At 39.5% G+C, this 23,169-nt stretch overlaps 1 protein-coding gene across 1 annotated transcript in view; it reads left to right on the top strand.

Moving 5' to 3' along the window:
* Nucleotides 1-430: 430 nt before the first annotated feature.
* The window catches only part of LOC129356170 (receptor-type tyrosine-protein phosphatase T-like), a gene marked incomplete at its 3' end in the record, with an annotated part of 74,618 nt that continues 51,879 nt past the window's right edge, over nt 431-23,169 (top strand). Inside the window, exon 1 of the mRNA XM_055025771.1 lies at nt 431-820. Within this exon, the coding sequence (XP_054881746.1) occupies nt 733-820 (88 nt within the window). The remainder of the gene's footprint in view (nt 821-23,169) is intronic.

The raw sequence follows: 23,169 nt of genomic DNA, 5'->3' as shown, positions 1-23,169 counted from the left end.
TGTGAAACATTTAATGGAATATTTTATTGTTCTCAATTTACAGGAAATAAAACCTTTATTTTGTCATAACCCTAAACTTTCTGAGAACCAGTTACAAAAATGCATTTTAATAATATCTGAAGATATCAACATTAATGACAGATTGCGTTAACTTGTTTGACTTTGGGGAACAGAATTAAAAAAATAATAAAAAACAACAACTTTGAAATCCAACAACATTTCCGTAAATAACCTCCAGATTCTCTCGCATCCTCCTCGATTTTGCTTCATTTTTTTTTTTTTTTACTTTCCTCCGCAATAATCCCACCATCTTAATCTGAAATCATCACCGGAAACGTCGCGCGCGGTAACCGCTTTGCGCGCGTGTCTGGCACCCGGCGTGGTGCGCACCGCTCCTCATTCCTCTCCAACTCCTCGTCAGTGCGTCACAGACCGTCTGAGCGCGCAAACACGCACACGGCCATCCCTCTTTCCTCTCGCGCACGCCTACAAACGCACGGACACGCGCAGTCACGCACAAACACTTTTTGTCGGACCCGAGAGGAGAGAGAGGAGAGGAGAGGAAGAGTGAGCCCCCTTGTCTCTGTCTGGTTCTCTTGTCCACCAATGCGCGGATTTTATCCTTCCTCCTGGAGACAGGACCGGGAAGCCAGCAGCTGGACCAGACTGGAGCATGTAAAGTGATTCTGTTCGGCGAAGTGCAGCAGAACCAGAACAGAAAGAGGAGAAGAGATGGATGAACGGAGTTATTGTCGCGCTTTGCCGACAGCTTTTCTCTGCGTGGTACTTTTGGGATTTACTGAAGGGCAGTTCTTCCCAGGTAGGAACTCCGTTAATTTCTCTGATTTATTTCTCCTTTTTAAGTTTCTTTTAAAAGAAGAAGAATCCAGATTGTTGGGTGGATTGATTTCATGTCTGATCCGTGGAGAAAACTTGACATGTAACCCACAAAGAATCTGCTGAATCCTTAAAGTTCAGGTGTTCAGTTTTGATTTTCCTCCAGGAAGTTTTCCCTCCAGGAATCTCATCAAGCCTTAAAGCTTTAAATTGTTTTAAACACGAGTCCAAATTAAAGCATCTCGCGAAGTTTTCCCTTTTTGTATTTGCGCCCTGAGGTCTGGAAACATGATTTCATGACACATTTCTGTCCATCAGATGTCCATGTTCACCTCCAGGTCCAAATACAGGAGACAGGAGTCTGAGCCAATTTACCTGAATTTCTATGAAAATGTCTGGATCACCGGGAATCCGGAGCGCGTTTTACGCACCGGAGAGAAACCTGCACGTTTCCAAAGACTGTATGGAAAAGCTCTAAAGCACCGGGCATCGTTTGATTTAATGCTGAAATACTCACTTTTTATGTTACTATTTACACATTTTTGTGTAAGAATATAGTAGCCAAATTCTTCAGTAAATATTTAAACAAGACGTAAATTCAGCTGTCTGTTAAAACTTTGCTTTCCTGCTGGTTTTCAGGAGATCATTGATTCATTGTTTGATCTGAAGTTTTACCAGGATGGTTTCTTCATGACAGTGCAGCAGCCTGTCCGCTTTGTGTGCAAGCCGCTCACCCAGCTCGCTCTGCTTGGTATTCATGACCTGTAGGATCGCAGAAAGAGGCTGCTCTGAAGGGGAGACTGTCTCCGAGCTCTGAATCCTCCTTTAACTCTTCATGCATCTCCCCTGTGTTCCTGCGGAGCCACAGACCGAGCCGCTGTCCGCGCGTAAAGATGCAGCCCGACTTTCCTGTTGGCTCGTTTCTTTCAATTAAAAATCTCCAAACGCAAATTCAAACTCCTTCGTGTCTATAACAACCTTTATTTAAAAAAACCCAAAAAAACAAAACAAACCCCCCCCCCAAGATTTTAGTTTACACCAGTTGCGGAAGAGTGACAACTTTAATTTACAGCCACGTATAATAAAGCTGCGTTTGCTTTCCCTTTTATAATGTTCTTCGAATGCACTCAAAACCTCCCGTCTGGGACATTTTTACGCACAATCGATTTTTGTGTTGTAAATTTCCCTGTAAATTTGCTTTAGAAAGAGTTTATCAGGGTGCTGTTCGCAGGTCTGCCGTTAGAGGGCGACATTGGTCCATCTGATCTGAGGTTCCCACGCGCACAAGCCTTCAGTCACCGGGATGTTTCTGATGATGCCTTGTTCTCCCTCTTCAATCTGACTGCTTTCAAGTTAGCAAAGAACTCAATTTAGGCACAAAATTTGGTGAAATAAGATTTAAATGAACATTTAGATGTGTTTTGCACAGCAAGAGATAAAACGTAACGCTTGTTTGATGAGGTTGAAGTCATAAAAAAGGATTTATTTTTGAGCTTTTCTTGTTCAGGTTCAGGTAATATATTCCGAATTGATGTTTGATTTTCTTCGGCAGCAAGGACAAAAAGGATGAAAGGAGGAGAATGAAGGAGAGACGCAGTCCGACATGTTGAGGAGGATTTAACATCCTTCAGGTCAATTAGAACAGCCTTGATATGATTAGTGAGAGGTGTGACAGGAACATGTAGGGGAAGTGCAAAAAACAGAACGAGTAGGGAGGATAGGAGAGGTTCAGGAGGTGAAGTTTAGATGAAAGACTTTGGGGAAGAATGAGAGAAGGAGGAAGAGACAGGATGAGGTCACAGGGACGGGATCGCAGAGGAAAGACGGGATGAATAATAGAAGAAAAGATCTGGGAAGCAAAGAGGAGGTGAAAGGACGAGACTGTGGGGAAGCAGATAAGTCTTGTCCTCTTTTGTGTCGCTCATCACTCCCGTCCAGAGCAGAAATGTAAAAGTGGGATGGAGAAAGAAAATGACACTAAGTTGATTAGGTCTGACTGTTATTGATTGTCTGAGTGGTTAAAGACAGGGAGAGCTTTATGACAGGATGTCTGTCACCTCGTCAGTATGCCGGCCGTTCTCCCTCTGTGTGTGTCGGCCTAATCCACGGCACTTATTCTATTGGCCTGACGAACTGACAGCCTAATGGCAGCGCATGTTGAGTGCTGCTGGTGTGTGTGTGTGTGTGTGTGTGTGTGTGTGTGTGTGTGTGTGTGTGTGTGTGTGTGTGTGTGTTTTAGAGACGCAGCGTTGGGTATTGAGTGAGGGCTGCTGGATAGAGAGTAAATGCTTGAGAGAATTAGGCTTGTTAAAATTTTGCTGGATGAAAAATTTTCTCTGAAATTATTGTTGTTTTGAGACCATTTTCAAATAATACACTTCGACAAATGACAGTGTTGAAAAGATGTTTGAGATTTTTGTTATAAATTTAACGATGCGTTCACACCAGTCCTATTTAGTCCACTTTAGTCCAACTCCAATCCATTTGTCTCGAAAGTCCGGTTCGGTTAGGGACGTGTGAATGCTGATCAAACTCTGGTCCCGCTACAAACTTTGGTCTCTGTTCGTTTGAAGTGAACTCTGGTGCAGTTTGAAGGTGTATGTGAACGCCAAGCGGACCAGAGACTGCCCCAAAACTAGAAAGTGGACTATAGTGCAGGGGATTCTGGGTATATGCAACCAAAACAAACACACTAGCCTCGTGCTAGAGGGAGAAATTACTGAGCTTTTGTTTTTTTTGCCAAACACAAAAAAGAAATCCTTCAACCGCTAAAACCTGACGCCACTCCATTTCTGCTTCCATTTTGCGAATTATGCTCAGTGTCTTCTTTAGAGATTTTTCTGTCGTTTCCTTTAGTAATTTTCAGCGCAGCGCCCCACAGGCGAGGAGGGGAACAGGTTGCTCAGTTAGTTTGTAAAGTGAGAAAGAGAACCACATCAGCTGAAAATGTAACAAATGTTGTCGTTTTGGCCCCGAGTTGAATCAAATGTACCGCACTGTCAGGTGGGAAAACACCTCAGCTGCATTTCCTTCAATCAAAAAATTGAGCAAATTAAAAATATGAAACCTGCAACATGAATCTTTTATCAAGAATATGTTTTGTACATATTTGTTAAAACTGTCATTGTTAAACCGCTGAAGCTAGCATATCATATTCCAATCAGAAAACGGTGTTTCTGTGCAAATGCTATCCATTAGCATGTAGCGTAGCATTGCACATTCATATTTTAACTTTCCAAGACGCATTTTCGTTCAAATATTTTAGATATGCTGCGTGAAAAATCAAATAATTAGGATTTACACTCCACAGAAAAATCAGAGAAGTGAAGCAAGGATAGTGTGATTTACACCTGCAGAGTTTATAAACAGCTGCATATTCAGGTGAATCTGCTGCTCTTTGCTGGAGTCTTCACTGCATTTATGACCAGAAATATTAAAAAGTCAGAGATAGGAAGTATTGGGCTCATGTTATTCCACAGACAATCTTTTTTTATTACAGCTGAAGGTTTTATTACGTTATAACTGTTGAATAGAAGTTTTAAACATGGCGGTCTCCATATTTGAGCAGGCTGTTGGTGTGAATGAGACCTGAAAGAAGCTCTTCACTTCTCTGTGATTAAACTGGGACTTTGGTTTATTCTGGAGCCACTTTGGTGGGATAAAATCAACTAAACATAACTTATACGAAGGATATTCTTCTCTCTTTCTCCAGGATATGCATATTGATAAACAATTTATGTTCAACATAAGTTCTGGTAGTTGGAAAACTGCCTGTTTAAATCCCACACATTTCAGAGGAGCACTAAAATCTGTAATTTAGATTTTGAACATTAGCCCTGAAGGCGTCATTTCAACACAGCTGTAACTGTAAAAACATTGTGAGAGAAGCAAAAATCAGATCCGGACGTGGTGAAAGAGTGCGTTAATATTTATCCATAGGAAGATTTAAACAACCGTCGGTTCAGATGGTAAATCTGACAGATTTAATTCAACCCGTGTTTTTTTCCTTTCTTCTTTCTGCTGCTCAGCTTTTGTTGCAGCGCTGTGCTTCTTTAACAGGATCCTAAATAAAATATGTGCCTGGTGGACATCAACTCTTTCATCATACCAGAATGAAAATATTTGTTGTAATCAGAGTAATCAATTACGTAAATTACAGAAGTATAATTTCACAGAAGCTCATGAATTATACAGCGCTCATAAATGATAACCCGGCCTGAATCTCCCCGTCTTCACAGTGGACATGATGGTTTCCTTCGTATGTTTGAGCAGCTGAGAGCCAGCAGACAGAAATGAGGTGGAAAATGTTTTTGTTTTTGTCTTTTAGAGGCTGTTAGCTTCAGCCTGGGGGCACGATGGAGCAGATGCTCCTCATTTCTCCTGGTGTTTTACACTCTGACTTCACCTTCAGAGAGAAACGCTCACGCTCAGTGTCCGGTCACTAAATTTTCAGATAAAACTTACTCTACTTTTACCATTGGTGAATGAAATGGAAACATCTAGAGAGCCCAAAAGTAATCACTGCATTACTTGTTTAATGAGTGCAGGCAGAATGCTGTATATTGATGAGAATAGCTGCAAATGTGTGCAGAACTTGCAGCTACGAATGTAATTGCGTTTGTTCACAAAATAGATCCTGACAAACATGCTACGCTTTATTCTTCAACCACTTCTTGTCGTCTTTGTTGTTTCTGCCAGTAGTAACATCGGGTTGTTGATTCATGTGATGTGAAAACGTATTTTCATCTCAGTTTTATGAAATATACAAAATGTTGACGAGGCTGAAAAAACACGATATCCCAGCAAAAACAATAACATTTCTGAGTTTGAAAAGTAAAAACGTTTCTAGAAAAAAAACAAAGAAGTTTCTGAGTTTCTAAAGTCATTTTGAGTTTTCAGTTTTTGGTGTTGCATAAAATTCAGAAAGGATCTCAAAATAGCAGAACTGAACAGAACTGATAAAAATCTCATTACATAAGAAAGATTTTGTGGAAAAATGTAATGAACATGTTTTGTATGGACCAGAGACATATTCTAATCTGTTTAAGGAACTTTAATTGGTCACTTTTAGGATGTTATTACCAGAGTTGGTCTGACTTGTTAGCATCTCCTTTCAAAACTTGCAGATGAAGCCACTGCTAGAAACACAACATAAATGTAATTCCTAGTTGCGTTTCCAGCTGAAGCATCCTGTCGCTAAAGATGCAGAGCATGTTTCCCAGATGCAAGGATGAGACAAATCAAGACGCGATTGAGTTGATTAGGATGTCGGAGGTGTAGAACATAACGTGGTGTAGCACATTAAGAACTTCTTTTCGTCTAATTAAAACAACTCCTGGTAAATGCAGGAGGTCTTTGCAATGCTTAACGAGGTTTCACTGTAATTAATCCATATTTAATAAATGATGTTAGGCTAGAGAGGCTGCTTAGTCGGCTGAATCAACAAGCTCCAGAGGGGGCTGGGAGGGCGGTGGATGACAGAGGAAAATAAAGGAAGAAATGAGACAAATAAGTGTGGGTAGCAGCAGGAAGGTAATAAAGACAGTTATGGAGTGTGGCTGGAGGAGAGAGAGGAGAGGAAGAAGATATATTAGATGATATCTGAGCATCCCCCACTTTATTCTCACAGTGACTAAATTTGATTTATGTCAGACTGTGTGGGAGATCTTACTCAGATGATGGATATGTTGGCAGGGCAGCTCTGAGCCGGCGTCAAATATTTTATAGAAAAATCTTCTAATGTTACAATGCAGGAGAGAATGGCAGTTATAGCTTAATTCACTTTATTAAAGCTCTTGTCTAAGTCCATTTTAGTGTTTATATCCATCATTTGTACCGTTACTGCTTAAAGTTTTAACAGAGGCGGCTGGAAGTTGAGCAAATGCGTTAAAAGGTTAATGAAACTCCACCAAAACTAGTAATCATGCCAAATAGCTCTGTTGAGATGCTGCCTCTTGAATTTTTGTGCTTTCTGGAAGAAGATTAATTATTTTTGCTGCATGGAAAAGGAATCAGAGCAACAACTGTGTGTTTTACTCCTGGTTTCAGCCTTTTGAATGTCTTGATATGAGTTACAACAATGTTTCATTTCCCTTTGGGATTTTTGAATATTAATGTTAATTTTGGGGAGCTGGTTTTCTCGTAATGATTTCTCTATTCACTGACAGAGGTGGTTCTGGTTCTCCTTCATTGTCTAATCCGTCAGTACTGGACAACATGATGCTGCCCCCACAGTGACTGGCAGCCGGTTCAGCAACCACAGATCTGAACATCTCAAGTCCTACAAATGTTGTCTTCGTCCTTCGTCTTTGAACAACAGTGATTTAGGACCATTGTGGACAAAAAAGGAGTAAATGTCCACCAGAATATTCCAAAGAAAAAGTTTTAGAAAAAAAGTTGAACATTTCTGCACTTGAAAAGTCCAAAATTAGAGGAAAAATTTGCAGTTATTCTCTTAAATTTTCTAGAAATCTTGAAAATTTCAGACTTTTGAAATGTAAAAATTTCCACAATTTTTTTCAAAGAAAAGTCCTGAGACTTATCTGAAGTGTTTTGGTGGTCCCAGTATGTTACTGTTCATCTTCCCAGAAAGCTTCTGCCTTGCAGACATTTGGATAACCCATGGAACAAAATTCAGTTTAATATGTTAATTTCTGAGTAAGTTTTTCTTCATTTTCACCCACTCAGTCCAAAACTTCATTGGTGTTTCACCAGTTTACATGTTTTAGATCCCGTCATTTTCTTAAATGTTCCTGAACGTCCAAATCTTTTTTCCTCCCATCTGAGAGAAACAGTTTTTGCCTCTTCAAACCGGATCAGTTTATTTTCAAATGGGAACTCGCCGATGAATGAGGCGATGAAAAATAAACGTCCAATTATCTGCAGAGAAAGAAGAAATCAATTAAAATAGGCAAAGGTTTGATTTCAGAAAGATTGAGAAGAAAGACAGATGAGAGCAAATATCCCAATATTTGCTGGGATCCTGAAATGTTCCCCTCATTATTTACACTCAGTTATGCACACAGAGCCCACAAACATATTATTTTTATAGCAGCAGTCTGAAGGTGCAAAACCATCTTCTAACTGTTTGCTCTCATCTGAACAAACGGCAAACGCTTGACTCATATGCTGCCATGTGTACACATTTATAATCCAGCATCTGCTCTCCTTCCATTTCCTCCCTTTTCTATGTCTTTGTTCTCAACTTTCCATCCTGATGAGCGTTTTCACTCCTTCAGCTTCCTCCTTATTCCAATCATCCTGTTTAAACATCCATCAAGTGATTTGTTCTTCCCTTTAGCCTCACTTCTCCCCGCACTGCCGTCCATCTGCCTGTCGGTCCATCTACTTATCTTTCCATCATTTCTGCAATCATCCATCTGTCTGTCAGCAAAAAGCACAGGAGCACTTATGGAAACAGCATGTGAAGGGACTCGTATTTACAGCGAGTGTATCTGTGCCTAAAGAGGCGCGTGTCGGGCCAGCCTGCAGCTGATTAACAGATAATTACTGCAGAATCGCGGCTTCTTTAACAGAAAGACTGGAAGTTAGAGTACAGCTGGACGGACAGATAGACAAACAAGTTGTACAGTTAGAGAAGAATGACACACTCCACTTTCCCTGCCAGTCACAGAAAAGGGCTGGGAACGCTAAGAGGAGATAAGCAGAAGTGAGGGAAAGATCTGAGATCAGGGAGAGAAGGATGAAGGTAGGAATAACAACTGATGGATGAATGAGCTGGAGAAACAGAAGCAGATTGGGATGAAGTTGGCAGCTATAAAGTTTTGTATTGCTTTCATGATATCCTCAAAAATCCAAGAGTCATCAATGTTTGCCACTGGGAAATGGTCCCTTCGCCTCCATCGATGGCCACCCAACTTTCTGCCGTGTTCAGATGATCTGCACAGCCGGCATTCTGGTTGCCTTCAGGCGACAAGCTTCTTGGTTACTGGCCTCATAGGTCCCTCAAGCAAATGCTTTCAAAGGTTCCTGAACCACTGGGATGGCCTGCGAGATTCTCTAGCCTCTGATAACAGCCTCCAAGGTTCCTGGATCTCTGATAACAGCCTCCAAGGTTCCTGGATCTCTGATAACAGCCTCCAAGGTTCCTGGATCTCTAATAACAGCCTCCAAGGTTCCTGGATCTCTGATAACAGCCTCCAAGGTTCCTGGATCTCTGATAACAGCCTCCAAGGTTCCTGGATCTCTGATAACAGCCTCCAAGGTTCCTGGATCTCTGATAACAGCCTCCAAGGTTCCTGGATCTCTGATAACAGCCTCCAAGGTTCCTGGATCTCTGATAACAGCCTCCAAGGTTCCTGGATCTCTGATAACAGCCTCCAAGGTTCCTGGATCTCTGATAACAGCCTCCAAGGTTCCTGGATCTCTGATAACAGCCTCCAAGGTTCCTGGATCTCTGATAACAGCCTTCAAGGTTCCTGGATCTCTGATAACAGCCTCCAAGGTTCCTGGATCTCTGATAACATCCTCCAAGGTTCCTGGATCTCTGATAACAGCTCCAAGGTTCCTGGATCTCTGATAACAGCCTCAAAGGTTCCTGGATCTCTGATAACAGCCTCCAAGGTTCCTGGATCTCCAAGGTTCCTGGATCTCTGATAACAGCCTCCAAGGTTCCTGGATCTCTGATAACAGCCTCAAAGGTTCCTCTGGCCGCCTTGGAGGCTCCGAGGTTCTTGCGCCTCTGGCATTGCCCTCCAGTCTCTTGGCTTACTCGTCACCAGGCTCCAGAATTTCTTTGTGGGTTTCCACAGATCTTCCTCTTGAACTTTAAATTAAATCTTATGACCTCTCAGTCGTTCTTCTTGATGTCTCGGTTTGGTTTCTGTTTTGTTTTAGTCTCTTTGCCCCTCTGCCTGCCCGATCTGGGTTGGGTTTCGTGTTCTGTTTGGACTAAGAAGGTGTCTGACTTGAAGAAGGATAAAGTCAAACTGACGACAATGTAGACACAACCAAGAGACATCGACCCAGAGAGCATTGCAGGGCCAAGTCTGGAGCTCAGGACTAGACGATACTTTAACTTGGCCAAGAGACGCAGCTGAAAGCAGCATTAGGAAAGAACAAAGCACAGACTCTATTTAAATTTGATGTTTTTATCAACTATTACAGCAAACAGATGTTTCTCTTGATTTCAATCAGATCTTTTTTAAACTCACCAAATGGCTGTCTGTCTTTTCCCCATAATGAAAACGGTTTAGTGTAATTTCCCACCTTCAGGTGATAACTGATGGCTCACAGATGGGCTTCATTACCGGAGAAGCTCCGGATCGGCACCAGCCTGTAATTAAATTGCTTGTTTCTTGTAAAACTCTTAATTCTGTTGCTCAAGCAGTTTCAGCTACTAGTTTTTAATTTAATTGATTTCCCTATTGATACATTTTGACTAAATTCTTCAGTTTTAACTGCAAATTTTAGTCGTAATAGTAACTTTTACCATTCTATAAGTGAGCTGAGATGGAAAGAAGCACAAAAATGAGCTCAAATTAATACTGAAATAATTAATACACAACTATTTTCAACGTTAAAACATATTTTCAATATGAGGGGAAATTTGATTTTGACAAAAATATTTAATTATTGATGGAACTTGTTAAAAGGAGCTGAGCATATATCTGCTTCAGTCGTTAAAGAAGAGCTCAGATGTGAAGTTATGGCGTCTATTCGCCGTCATTTATGCTCCTCGAAAGGGAACAGACAGGACTCTTCTTCTTTGATGTTCATGCTCATCATTCTTTTTTCCTGCAGTGTTATGGCTCCCAGTCCTCCTGTCATGTTTAATGGGAGCCATTAAAGAACATTCACACACCAGGAGTCCTCTTTTAAAAAAGACAATCTTTCTGCAAACAGATGAAGACAGGGATGCAGTGAGTTGGAATGTCTTTAAAAAGATGAAGTTGGAGGGAAAAATCTGGCAGACATACAGGGAGAGAGTCGAGAACAGACGGAGTGTTGATCTATATTTAATCTGTGTCTCTGTCCTTTGTTCTCTGAAACGTGCCTCATGAATGTCCTATAAATAAATTCAGACCAACCTTGACTCAGTGGACAGCTAAAGAGCAGAAGCCATTTTTAAATAACTCAGGGCTTTACAGGCTTCTTTTGAACTTCAATCTATGCAGCATTTTATTGAGACAGAAGTGGAAAGGATTCATAGACGAGACGGTAAACGCTGCATTTCACTTCCTGTGTGTTTCTGATGATATTTTTCAAAACAACCTTCCATTGCATCTCTGTTTTACATGTTTCTTTTCACAAGGATTTATAAAGACATTAAATTTACTCTAGATGTCAGCCCAGTGTTTCCCTGGTGTATTGTAAGCCTGGCGGGCCACCAGGCTTTATTTGCCCTCCTACGAGGCTTACGTCTTCACATAGTATTATTTCCAAATTATTATGTCTGCTTGGGTTTGGAAGTTTTTCTAGCCCTGTTATCCCTAAAATAAACATGTTTCTAATAATTTAAAGCTGTGACTCCTCCATATTTTTCCACCAAGCAGCCAGAACCTTGTTGATATTTTAAAATGGTCTGAACAAATCGTTCTCCAGGCTTTCCGAAGGTCTCTAATTTACTTTGGAGTTTGATTATTTCACAGATTTCAGTCCAGTCAGTTAAGTGGCTAAACAAATGAAAAAAGCCTCCAACTGAGCCAGACTGAAAAGAAGTGGAAAAAAATGTTTGTCAAAAGGGTTTGTATTTAATTGAAGAAAATCGCCTTCGTGCAAATCAGAACAGATCAAAAACATCTTGGCAAAGCTGATGAATTACACTCTGAAAACTGCTTATTTTAATTCTCCTGGCCAACAACAGGTATTGTTATTTCCCCTATTTTCTAAGACGAGTTGATGACGTCCTTTGTCTCCACAAAGTTTTGAACTTGAATATGAAGCTACAAGCCTTGTTTGATAAAACTGCAGTGCAGATTTGCACTGACGGCCTCTGCAGAGTTTTGAAGGATACGAATACAGTTAAAGTTCTGCACAGTTGTAACTGAGCGCCAAGATGCCCATTAAAGCGCTCTTTACCAGAGATAGAGCCACATTAAACAGGTGCATGAATCATTTCAGCTTCATAGGAGCAATTTGAAATACACTCAGGCCCCAATTAACAGCAGTAATTCCCCCAGCAGACTCAGGTCATTTCATTTGAGTTGAATACTCGCCTGTCATTCTGATTCAGACAATCCAGCAACAGATTTCCTCTTAAGGGAGACCTATTATGCAAAATTCACATTTTGCATGTTTTTGGATTTCCATTTACAACTGCTTCTGAATACAGGCCAAGCTCTTAAAAACATATAAAAAACAGAAATCCCAGCCAAGTTAATGTTTTCTGGTGTCTGGAAAACAAGCAGTTTCAAAAACATCCGGGAATGTTGAGACACAATTCACGGACACTGCGGCATTACCTAGCAACATGGACTCAGACTAAAATCTCATTATCTAAAAATGATTTTGGGCAAAAACTGTAACCAACATGTTCTGCTCAAAGACGCATAATGGGTCACCTTAAATTATTCCTGTTTGCCACTTTGGAATGATCAGAGAGTTGGTTGCTTCTCCCTCTCAATGAACATTAGAAGCAACTTTCGTACCTTTTTGTTTCTTTCCTCTGAAACAACAAAGGCTGCAGCTATCAGAGAGCCGGATAGTCTCCACCTCTCAGGCTGTCAGGTGGAAACCCAGAATAGCATGACTGACAAGGAGGCAAAGAAATCCAGAGACTTTCAGCAGCCAACCACAACGACTTCTTCTGTATGTTAGAGCAGACACTAACTGTGCCATGAGAGCAGCATCCCAGCAACACTTCTGGGAATGAAGCAAAAAGAGAACATAGAGCACATAGATATACGGTGTAATAAGGGGAGAATGTGAGGTATTAAGAAGTATTAGTAAACGCCTGGACAGTAATGAACTATCCTGCTGCTCAATGGACCACCGGCTTTGGTCCTGATCCCCCGCCTGTGTGTCTAAATATGTGTTAGTGGGAGGAGGAGGAGGAAGCACTGGGATGTTACAAAACCCCTGTCTTACCCCTCTTGAGGTCTTATTAACCTTTACTCATCATTCACACACACACACTCCCACTTCCTGACTATCCCACCCTTCTGTTTTGTTTTCACACACACACACTTTGTCCTCGCTAAGGAGATTTAAGAGCTGGTTAATTGGTTGGCTGGGGCTGATTTTTCTGCTGAAAGTTAATGCCACCGTCACGCATCGCTCCCTGTGGAGAGGTACAGGAACGCTGAATTTGTATGTTTGTCCTTTGCGTTTAAAATTATGAAGTTCACATTCAGCATCATTCTTAGGCTGTTTTCACACCTGATAGTCCAGTAGACTCAATTCAACTGGAGACCAAAGTTGCAACATTTGTTGCATTTCCAGCTGCTTCTCTTTCATGTTGCACCGTCAAACCAACCAAACCGCTTGAAAAGCCTGTTCCCCTCCTCACCTGTGGGGGCGCTGCATCAAGAACTACTGAAGGAAACGATACGAAAACGTCTGAAGACGACACTGATTGCTGCTATCCTTTTTGCAAAATAAAAATGGAGTGGAATAATATTTTACCAGTTGTAGGATTTTTTGTTTTTTGCTAAGAGACAATGAGCCGTTTCTCACGCTAGTACCAGGCTAGCACGTCGTTTTGTTGGATTTACCCAGAATGCCGTGCGCTGTCGTCCACTGCCTGCTTTTGAGCCGCATCAGAGTTCATTGCTACCAAACTGAGACCGAGGTCTGTCTGCAGACCAGAGTTTGATGTCCATACAGACCTTCCCAAACGAACCAAACGGCCTGGGGAAGTTATACATGCTGAACACTGATTTAAAAAATGTTACAGTTTTAGCCAAATTAATTTTGTTTTTTCCCCATTTACTGAAAACAGACAAAACCTTTCCAAAAAGGGGCTCCTGTAGAAGCTCAGTCAATAGTTGAACTCGTGACTTCTTGAACACATATCAAAGAAGAGAAGTGTAAGGTCAAAGTGAGAGAGCTGTTACTCCAACTGGCTTCCTGCTCACTGCGGTGGAGGAACCGGCTCTTCCACGCTAAAACTGTCTGTGAAAGCAGCTTCTGCAGCCAGAGCAGGAGGTCAGCTACCATGTTGCAACACGGCAAACCCACAGTCACACCGTCTGTGGGAAGGCAAGACGGGTGAAAACAAATTTCAGGGTCTCAATCTTGATCGAAAACTGAATTTCCTGCTGACTCGTGGCTTTTTGGTCATACGTGGCCCTTTGATCAGCCTTTGGGAACCTTGGCTTCACGCGTTTTTTCTTGTTCATGACTGTCTTCAACCTTCAAGAGCAGGTCTTTTTTTTTTTCTTAACATGTGTTGATTCATCTTGTGTGAGAGAGCTTTTCACTTTTCATCTTTTGCTCTTTATCCCTGGAAAGTTCCCTTCAGAAGATAAATATTTTCTATCAGTCACTTGAGACCAAAGTGCTTGTGGCTGAAAGTGTAAAAAGAGGAGTTTTAAAAGAAATGTAGCTGCAAATAACATTTTACTTTGAGTGAATCTTTGCAAAAGATGACTAATGTGATATGCTTTGTCTGCTTTTTTGAGGATAATGTTCAGAATTTTGCTGCAACTCATTGGAAATAAATTAGTTTCCAAACAGACACATTTCCAGCTATGAACTCATTAAAAAATGTCTAAATCTTTGATTAATTAGATTTGATTGACTTCTTACAACCATAAAACTGAAGTTCCTAATTACCAAATGAAAGCATCAACTTTTCAGAACTATTATGCATTTAGCAGTCATTAAGTCGAGTCGAGCAGACAGACACCATCAGACACCATCTCCTACTGTCACCTTTGCTGAATTATTACCAAATTAATAAATTACCAAAGTTTCTGTGGAACATAACTTCAAATTATTATTGCTATCGACATATGATCAATTGATTATTCACTGGATAGAATATTTAGTATCTTCATTTAACTCTAATCCAGAACTGCACAGCATTCTGGGAGATGCAGGCATTAGAAAGACTTTAGTTATTCAATATCTCACAGCTCGCTAAAGCCCAGTTCACACTACACAATCTTTTGGCCCGATTTTGCCCTTACGACAACCTTAGAACGTTCTGAGTTTCTAAGATTGTCGCTTCCGACAATCGTACCCGGTCGTCCTGTGGTGTTAGGACTGGTCGGTCCAGTCAGTGGAACGTCGGGACTGAAACCTTCAAGAGGAATGAAATGTGCTTAATTAGATCTCATAAAACCATAAGTAAAACTTTATCCTTATTCAGAGCAGCATGCTATTGGATTGTTGTTGTTTTATTTTTTTTAATTAAAGATAATTATAAATATTGCACAGAGTCCATCTGGTTGAGAAGCGCATTCCAATCTTTGGTTGGAATGTCTTCCAGAAGTACCTTAGCATTTCAGGGGCCTCTGCAGTTTAGTGGCATATTGGATGGTATGAAAGTATGAAAACAGGTTTGCTCATCAGTTTTCTCTCACTTTCTTTACATATATTAGTAACAGAACAGTTTGTCAAATGAATTTGAGCTCCAGTTTAATTAGAAGGCTGCAGGTCAGATGTTCAGATGGAATAATAAAGAGATGCAAATGAGTCTTGGCCATTCTGAGAGGCCTGTCTCCACTTTTTTTTTCTTTTTCCAGTGATAGTTCATGTAAATAAGGCAAGCAGACTAATAAGCTCAGGAAGCATGGGCAGGTTTTTAAATAATAATAATAAATAAAAAAACAACCCGGCTGTAATTGTTAAGTGGATGCAAAAAGAAAGCTTCATGACAGGTGGTTTGTTGTTATCTGCTCTGCCAATTATAATAATCGCAGGCTGCTTCTTCTCCTTTGAGTCTCTGTTTCAGTCTGAAGCAAAGGAAAGCTGAGCGGAGGAAGTGTCCTGCTAACTAAAATAACTGTGGAGCTGTCCTTGGCAAGGACAACAGTCCATGTGATTATATATTCTTGAATGTGTCCTCCTCATGTAAAGCTGTTTATTTCGGTTTAAACTGGTAGCTGGGTCTGCTTTTGTCCCCGCTGGATAAAGCAGAAAACATGACGTCAACGCGTGGTGATGAATAACGCCGACACCTGGAGGGTATGTAGCGGTGTGTGGATTTATGTCTGCCTGTGGGTCAGATCCGTAACCTCGCGGCAGGGTGTGCGGCTACAAGGTCACAAACTAGGTTACGTTTCCCCCTAAGTACCGGCTGGACGTCCTTCCTTTTGGTCCGACTCTAGATACGTAGGTCAAGTTTGTTCTAAAGAAAAAACAACAGCAGCTTTCATTTAAAACCTGAAGATATCCACATTTTTTTGTAATGTTAATTGATTTAATTTCTAAACCTTATTATATAAATGAATGATTTACATAATTTCCTCTGGTGGTTTTGGTATTGAGGCAGAAAAAATGTGTTTGTGTCTCTGAATGTGTTAAAAATTACTTTTGTTCACAGTTTTACACACTGGAACAGACCAGTGGTGTGTGTGTGTGTGTGTGTGTGTGGTGTGTGGGGGTGTGTGTGTGTGTGTGTGTGTGATTGGCAGCAGTAATTGGTGTCTGGTTGGTGGAAGAAAACAGTGAATAAATACAGTCATGGAATACTGATAGGAGCTCTTTGGACTGAATAAGAAATAGACAAACACCCCACTAAGCCCATCCACCAAGGTCTCGTCAGCATTGCATGAAGCTAACAAACTACTGGTGTAAGGAGAGAAACATGAAGTTAACTTTCAGAAAATTTTGGAAATATTTCAGGGACCTGAATTTGAGGCTGATTTTAGTCGAGCCAAAATACCTGAGCATAATTGGATATTTTGTAGGACTGGACTTACAACAGGCAGCGGCTCAGGATGGACATTTTCAAATGGTTAGTTTTTAAAAACTTATTTAAATTCCAATCCAATGCCTGTACCACACCGTCAGGGAGACACAATATCAGCTTTAACCTCAATATCTCTCTATATTATTCATGTTTTAGCATATCGACATCGACTCCATGAGTAAAACTGGGCTGATATTTACAACCAGTGTTTCTAAGTCTTGTTGTTTTTGAGTTTGGTGAAGTGATGCAGTGCAGGATTGTGGGATGCTTGACTGAAGCAGAGATGGAAAGCGTCATAGTTTGTTTTTTTAAATTAAGAAAATGTGTTTAATTTTGGTAACTATTGGATACAGATGTCGGTCCATTATTCTTATCAGATGTTAGTTTAACCACTGAAACATTTTCTGACCTTTTAGAAAAACAAACGGTCAGTACAATGGCACTAAAGAATTGTTTTGGTATTAAACAATCCCATTAGTACCACAAAAAACCTTACAATTCATATTTTGAACATTTTCCTCCTTCCATTTAGATTTCTGTCCAAACTCTTTTAAAAATCACACAGCTGTGTTTTGGCAATAAGTTAATGTTTATTTGGTGTCTGGAAAATGAACCATTTCAGAAACTTTTGGAATAAAACATTGCAAATCAGCAGGAACTGCGCCGTTACCAACTAGCCTCAGCGAAGCCCAACATGTGGATCTCTTCCTACTTAACCCTTCCAGTGTTCCCAGTTGCCTACTTTGAGGTTACTCTGTATTAAGTGGGGTACAACAACTTGCTAGGTCATCTCCAGGTCAAAGCAAGACGAGCATGATGCACATGTTCACATCGAAAGGCAATTTAAATCCCCACTTCACTTAACATCCTGGATTATTCACAGACAACACAGAAAGACCCGCAGCTGGACAGATTCTGATCCCAGGCATTTTTCTCTCCGACTGAAAACTTTAGAGAAAAATAAAGAAAAAAGTCAGAATTCTGAGATTAAAATCAAATTAACTTTTTGTTCTTGTGTCCTTAATTCTCTTTGTGGAAAGGCTTGGTTGGAAAATACTATTTTAATCTGAAATTTATACAAAGTATGTAGGAAATCTTTACAAACCCATCAAGTCATTTGAACACGATTGAGAACTTTATTGAACTGTCTGGCAAGAAATATTAACAATTCTCTGCTTAAACATCAGATTTTATTTCAATTTATTTATTTAGATATTAAACTGTTAAATTTACCTTGTGACACCAGTTTCACTTGACCCACAAGCTAATGTGGCGTTTGAAAACTTTTAAATGAGTTTCACAATCAAGCGCACACACACACACACACACACACACACACACACACACACACACACACACACACACACACACACACACACACACACACACACACACACACACACACACACACACACACAGAGCTCCTTTAGTTGTTTGGAAAACTGTGAATCTTTCCAAAGACACGTCGCCACTAACAATCGTAATCATCAGGATCCTTTGTGCTTCTCTTTCTCGCTGTGTTAATTGTGATGTAGTTCAGAGTTAAGAGCGGCCAGTAGCCAAAGCCAATTGTTAGTGTAGCTCCACTGCATAAAGGTTAGAAACTGCATTTGCATTTAGATGAGTGAGAAAGTTGGGAAGAGAAGCAGGGAAGGGGAGGAAGTAATTACACCTCGCTCCGCGGTTCATTTAAGTGATTGGATGAATGGGTGTGCATATGTGTGTGAGTGTTGGGGGCTTGTTTGACATTTATTAGCAGTGAGGTCCAAAAGCGCCAAGATCACCATAATTGTGGGGTCCAAAAGCTTTGTTGGGATTACAATTTGGAAAGTGTAAAGGTCAAGAATTGGGAATTAGACTGAGCACTAGATTAGTAGCAAAGATGGACGATCGCGACTGCTTTCTGAGGTTTCACTGCAGCTCTGTGTGTTTCTGAACATGTGAAAATTCATTTTCACACATAGATGTTTGTAACTTGGTAATGGGTCATTATCAGCTTCTTACCCAGCTAAACAGCTCTAGTGCAGAAAATCTTCACGCAATGTCTGCTTACTTACACCCAGACAGAAAGCAAGTGTAAGAAATGGAGGAAATCTGGCAGAGTATGAGGTTAGACGAGGTGTAAAACAATATTCTGCACTAGAATTGAAAAGAAAGATCCTTTGTTGTCCCACTGTGGGAAAATTTAGCAGGTTCTCGGTAAATGGAGCATGCAGATGTAAATCAAGCTAAAAAACAAAATAAAGATTGAAACAGTAAGGGCAAATTTACAACATAAAAATAACAGTACAGATACTAAAAATTGTTAAATTCTGTTTTATTGACATTTGTAAAGGAAATGCAACTTCCGTAAGATAATTTAAAAAAGTACAAGATGTATATTTGTGCATAGAAAGCAGAGACTGTTTGTAAGACATTAAGCAAAGTGTTCCAATAACAGGGTTGTAAAGATTTATTCAGGTTGTTGGGAGCAGTGATGTTATGAAGTCTAACAGCATCTGGGAGGAAGGATCTGCTGTAAAACTCGTTTGTGCACCGGAGATACCGCAAAAGGAGCCAAAACTCTGACTTCATGTGCTACTACTTCCTCCTTCTGTGACTTAAATTTAGTCATGTGAAGTCATAAAAAGAAATGAAGCATGGAAGTATATACAGGGGTGCTGGTGCTTATCTCCAGACAACATTACGGGCAAGAGGCAGGGTTCACCCTGGACAGGTCACCAGTCTGTCGCAGGCCTATAGAGATACAGCATAATAATAATAAAAACAATAATAAAGAACAGCTAACACTGGAACTGAAAGAAAACATAACAAAAAACACTGAATAAAACTGAAATAAAAGACACACACAACAAAAACCCTAAATAAAATGGATTATGAAGACTTTGTAAACTTAATTGCCCTTCAAAAAAATTTAAATGATTTGACTCACTTCAATTTATCATGCAATTGATTGAGCAATTACTCATTGCAACTGAGACAATTAAGATTAACCAATTGGTTGATGCATGCACATGCATGTACAAAATATGCATGTATATTTTACACATGCATGTAACATGTGCACATATACAAGCACTGACCACTTCTCTACACTTACAAGCTAACTCTGAATTAGCTTAAATCTACTCTTAGTTTTTTGTAAAATCAATGAACTGCAGTCGATGACATAGGAGTCAATCACTTCAGAGACTAAAGATTCACAACCTTAAGTTTGTGTATAATTATTCTTTTTCCTGTAGCTATTCTGTATTATAAAAATAATAAAGCATAGCAACTATGTTATATTTATTCTCTTATTTATGTTCTGTTGATTTTGACATGCAAACTGAAGAAAGTCTGATATAAAAGTAAGACATTTGAAAATGAGAAACATGCAGGAAAATAACAGTTTTCTAATAAACCAATCATTTGAAAGTTCATTATTTTCATCTGCTGAACTTTTGCGTTGAAGTGAAATGCCACAAAGTGCTGAGATGATATGTCTGCACCACCAGGACACAAACAGATCCATAAACACCTGGTAATAACGGTGCAGTCGATAACACCTCGCAGCTACATGACATTTGTAATTAGAGAACTGGCTTTGTGTTTGTGAAAATGTGATTTGGAGTGTAGGCTAAAGGCTAATTACCATTAATTCAGACTGATAAACCAGCCCTGACTTATTGATCACTGCTCTACTCCCCTCTGCCTTTCACACCATCTTTTCCTCCTTCCTCTTATTCTCATCACCTGAAAATCACTGCAAAATGAATCCCTCTGTTCAGCCTTTGATTGACTGAAAAACATCATCCATTAAGACAAACGGGCAGCAAGTTGGAAACAGGAAGGAACGTTTGAATCCGAATGATTTGAGTTTGTTGATTATTAAAATTCCTCAAGGAAAAGTATCGAAGCATCTTTAAAGCTACAATGTGTAACGTTTATTTAAAAAATCTCTTTAAAACTGTTATAATATAATATGAGACATATTGATCTCCTGCACATCCTTCCTAAGCTACCATTGCCAAAACTAACCAATCAGAGCCAGGAGGCGGGTCCTGGCGCTGTCAATCAACTTCATGTACTTGCTGCTAAATGGGCTAATGGCGGCGAAACAACTTCTGTTGCAGAAAAACCGTTTCAAAATTTTAATTCCATGACTTGATTAATTGTCAGAATAATTGATAGAAGACTCTATTGGTAGAATAATCATTTAGAAGAGTATAGGGCAGAACGATACAAATTAAATAATAATAAGCAATAATCAATTATAATGATTGAAAGGCTTCCAAACTGTTGGCATGACCTTTTCCTCTTTTATCCAAGATTTTCACTCCCCTTTATGCATTCATGAGGCATGGCGGCCTCCTTTTTTTGACTTCAACACCAACATTTATCTCTAGAAGCTATTAAGGACAGCAAACTACATGAAAATGTAAATTTTGTCCTTAATAATAGCATATAAGGAGAGGTTCTCTCCATTAGAGGAGGCTGAACTTCTGGATTTCCTTCTTTCGCTCTTCTCATGTTTGCACCTGGCAGTGTGCAGACGGACTGCTGCTGAGTCCAGATGGGCGTCTTTGTGTGCGCCAAGTTCACAGCTGATTGATTTTAGCAGCTTCAATAGTTCGACCTAATTACGGCGCCATGGCGTTCGCGGGCTTTGTGTGCGCATTTGCTCGGCATGACTGGACGCACATTTGGACCGCCTTGTTCATTTTCTTGGAACGAAGCCGGTGATTGGTAATGTACATTTTATAGGCTGTAGATTGTGTCAGATAAGTGGACATTTAAAAACCTGTTGAAAGTTGATTAGCTGCTTCTTTGCAGGAGTCATTATGGATATAATTGTTTGACATTTGGTGGTTTTTGTATGTATGTCCATGAATGTATGAATTCATGGATATACAAAAGTATTGAAGGATAAGAAGCGACGCCACCAGCATCCAAGGCACCAAGCAGCAATCTATCAATTTCCTCTAATTGCTGTTGGGCTGCATTTTCTTCTTACTGTATTCCCAAGGACGATACCTTTTGTGTAAATGCAGGCATTTCATATGCCAGATATGGAATCGTAACTGTCTGAGTAACTTACTTAAATAAAAAATGCTTTCGCACATTGATAAAACAAATAATCAAAGTTAAAAGCAACCTTTCGAAACCAAAATAGATAAGATGGTTTAAAGGATAAGAAAGAGAGAAGAAATTTTAATTGTGATGATGCATTTCTTATTGCTGTTTGTTGTTTTTCTTTTTTCCCCTTTGGTTTCTGAAATGGGAGCAATAAACTGCACCAGGAAGGAAAAAACAAACAATTTTATGGTTTGGAAACTATAATTTTGATGTGAAATTTGAATCACAAAAACTAAAATGCTCAAGAAAGGCATCAATAAAATAACAGCATTGGTATGGTGTAAAGTCTATTTCAAATAAAAGAAAGAAAGAGATTCATGTGACTCGCCAGGGAGAGAAAACAAGGAAAAAACAAAGAAGTGATGGTAAGCAGCAGAAATAAGAAAATTAGGGCTTTAAATGTGGCGCAGTGGGGCAAAAACAAATCAGCGTGCGATGCAGCATCAAGTCATCTCCTCTCAGTAAATTTGAAACCACTTGAAGGAAACGTTCAGCAGAATATCATCCCGTTAATTATCGGCTGAATGCGATGGGTTTGAATAGAAAGTGGCTGGAAGAAGAAACACAATTTAGTCGTTTGGTTTATTGGTTCTTCATCAGAAGCAAACGCTTGACAATTGGAAGCAGACAAATAAGAAAGGATGAAAAAACATTGTTTCCTGGGATTTTTGTGATTATTTTCCAGTATTTGTTACAAGAAAATCAAACCATTTTTTATCCATTTTCACTGATTTCAGAAACAAACCCAGTTTTAAAAAAAATGTTTCTATATAATTTAGTTTGTGTTGAAACATATGTTGTAAAAACACCAAAATCAAATAATTTCAGTCATTCATTAAACAGTAAATGGAAATGAAACAAGCATTTCTTTAAAAATTAAACTATTTTTAAAAAATATGTTTTTGTTATTACATTTTAATCAAAAAATTACATTTTAAATTATTTTTATAAATTTCTTAGTAATCAATAGAAAAATGTTCCTTTCTGTAATTTGACACTTGTTACATATTTACATTTATATGTTAAATATAATTTGCATAATTATTATTATTCACTGAATTTAACATGATAGTTACAAAATGGTGAGATGAAACACATTAAAATGATTTAGTTTGGAAAAATGAAACTTTGAGCAATGCTCAACTGGCTCTGGTTTAGGGCCAGATAATTTTATCGATTCTACGTTACTATCAATATTTTCTCCTCAGAAAGTATTGATTTTTATCCGCAAGTATCAATACATTAAATGCTTCTTGGAGTTTTATGTCAAATTTTATGTCAAATTTTATGTCAAATTGAATTAAATGACATGCGTCACCGAGTTGCAGATGAGATCAGTGCATCGCTGCACCTGCTTTTGCCTTTTGTCACTATCTTGTCGTCTGTTGATTTTG

The sequence above is a fragment of the Poeciliopsis prolifica genome, unplaced genomic scaffold (assembly GCF_027474105.1).
Source record: "Poeciliopsis prolifica strain line A6 unplaced genomic scaffold, Auburn_PproV2 SCAFFOLD159, whole genome shotgun sequence".
Classification (NCBI taxonomy): domain Eukaryota; kingdom Metazoa; phylum Chordata; class Actinopteri; order Cyprinodontiformes; family Poeciliidae; genus Poeciliopsis; species Poeciliopsis prolifica.
This window is presented reverse-complemented; position numbering and strand designations above follow the sequence as displayed.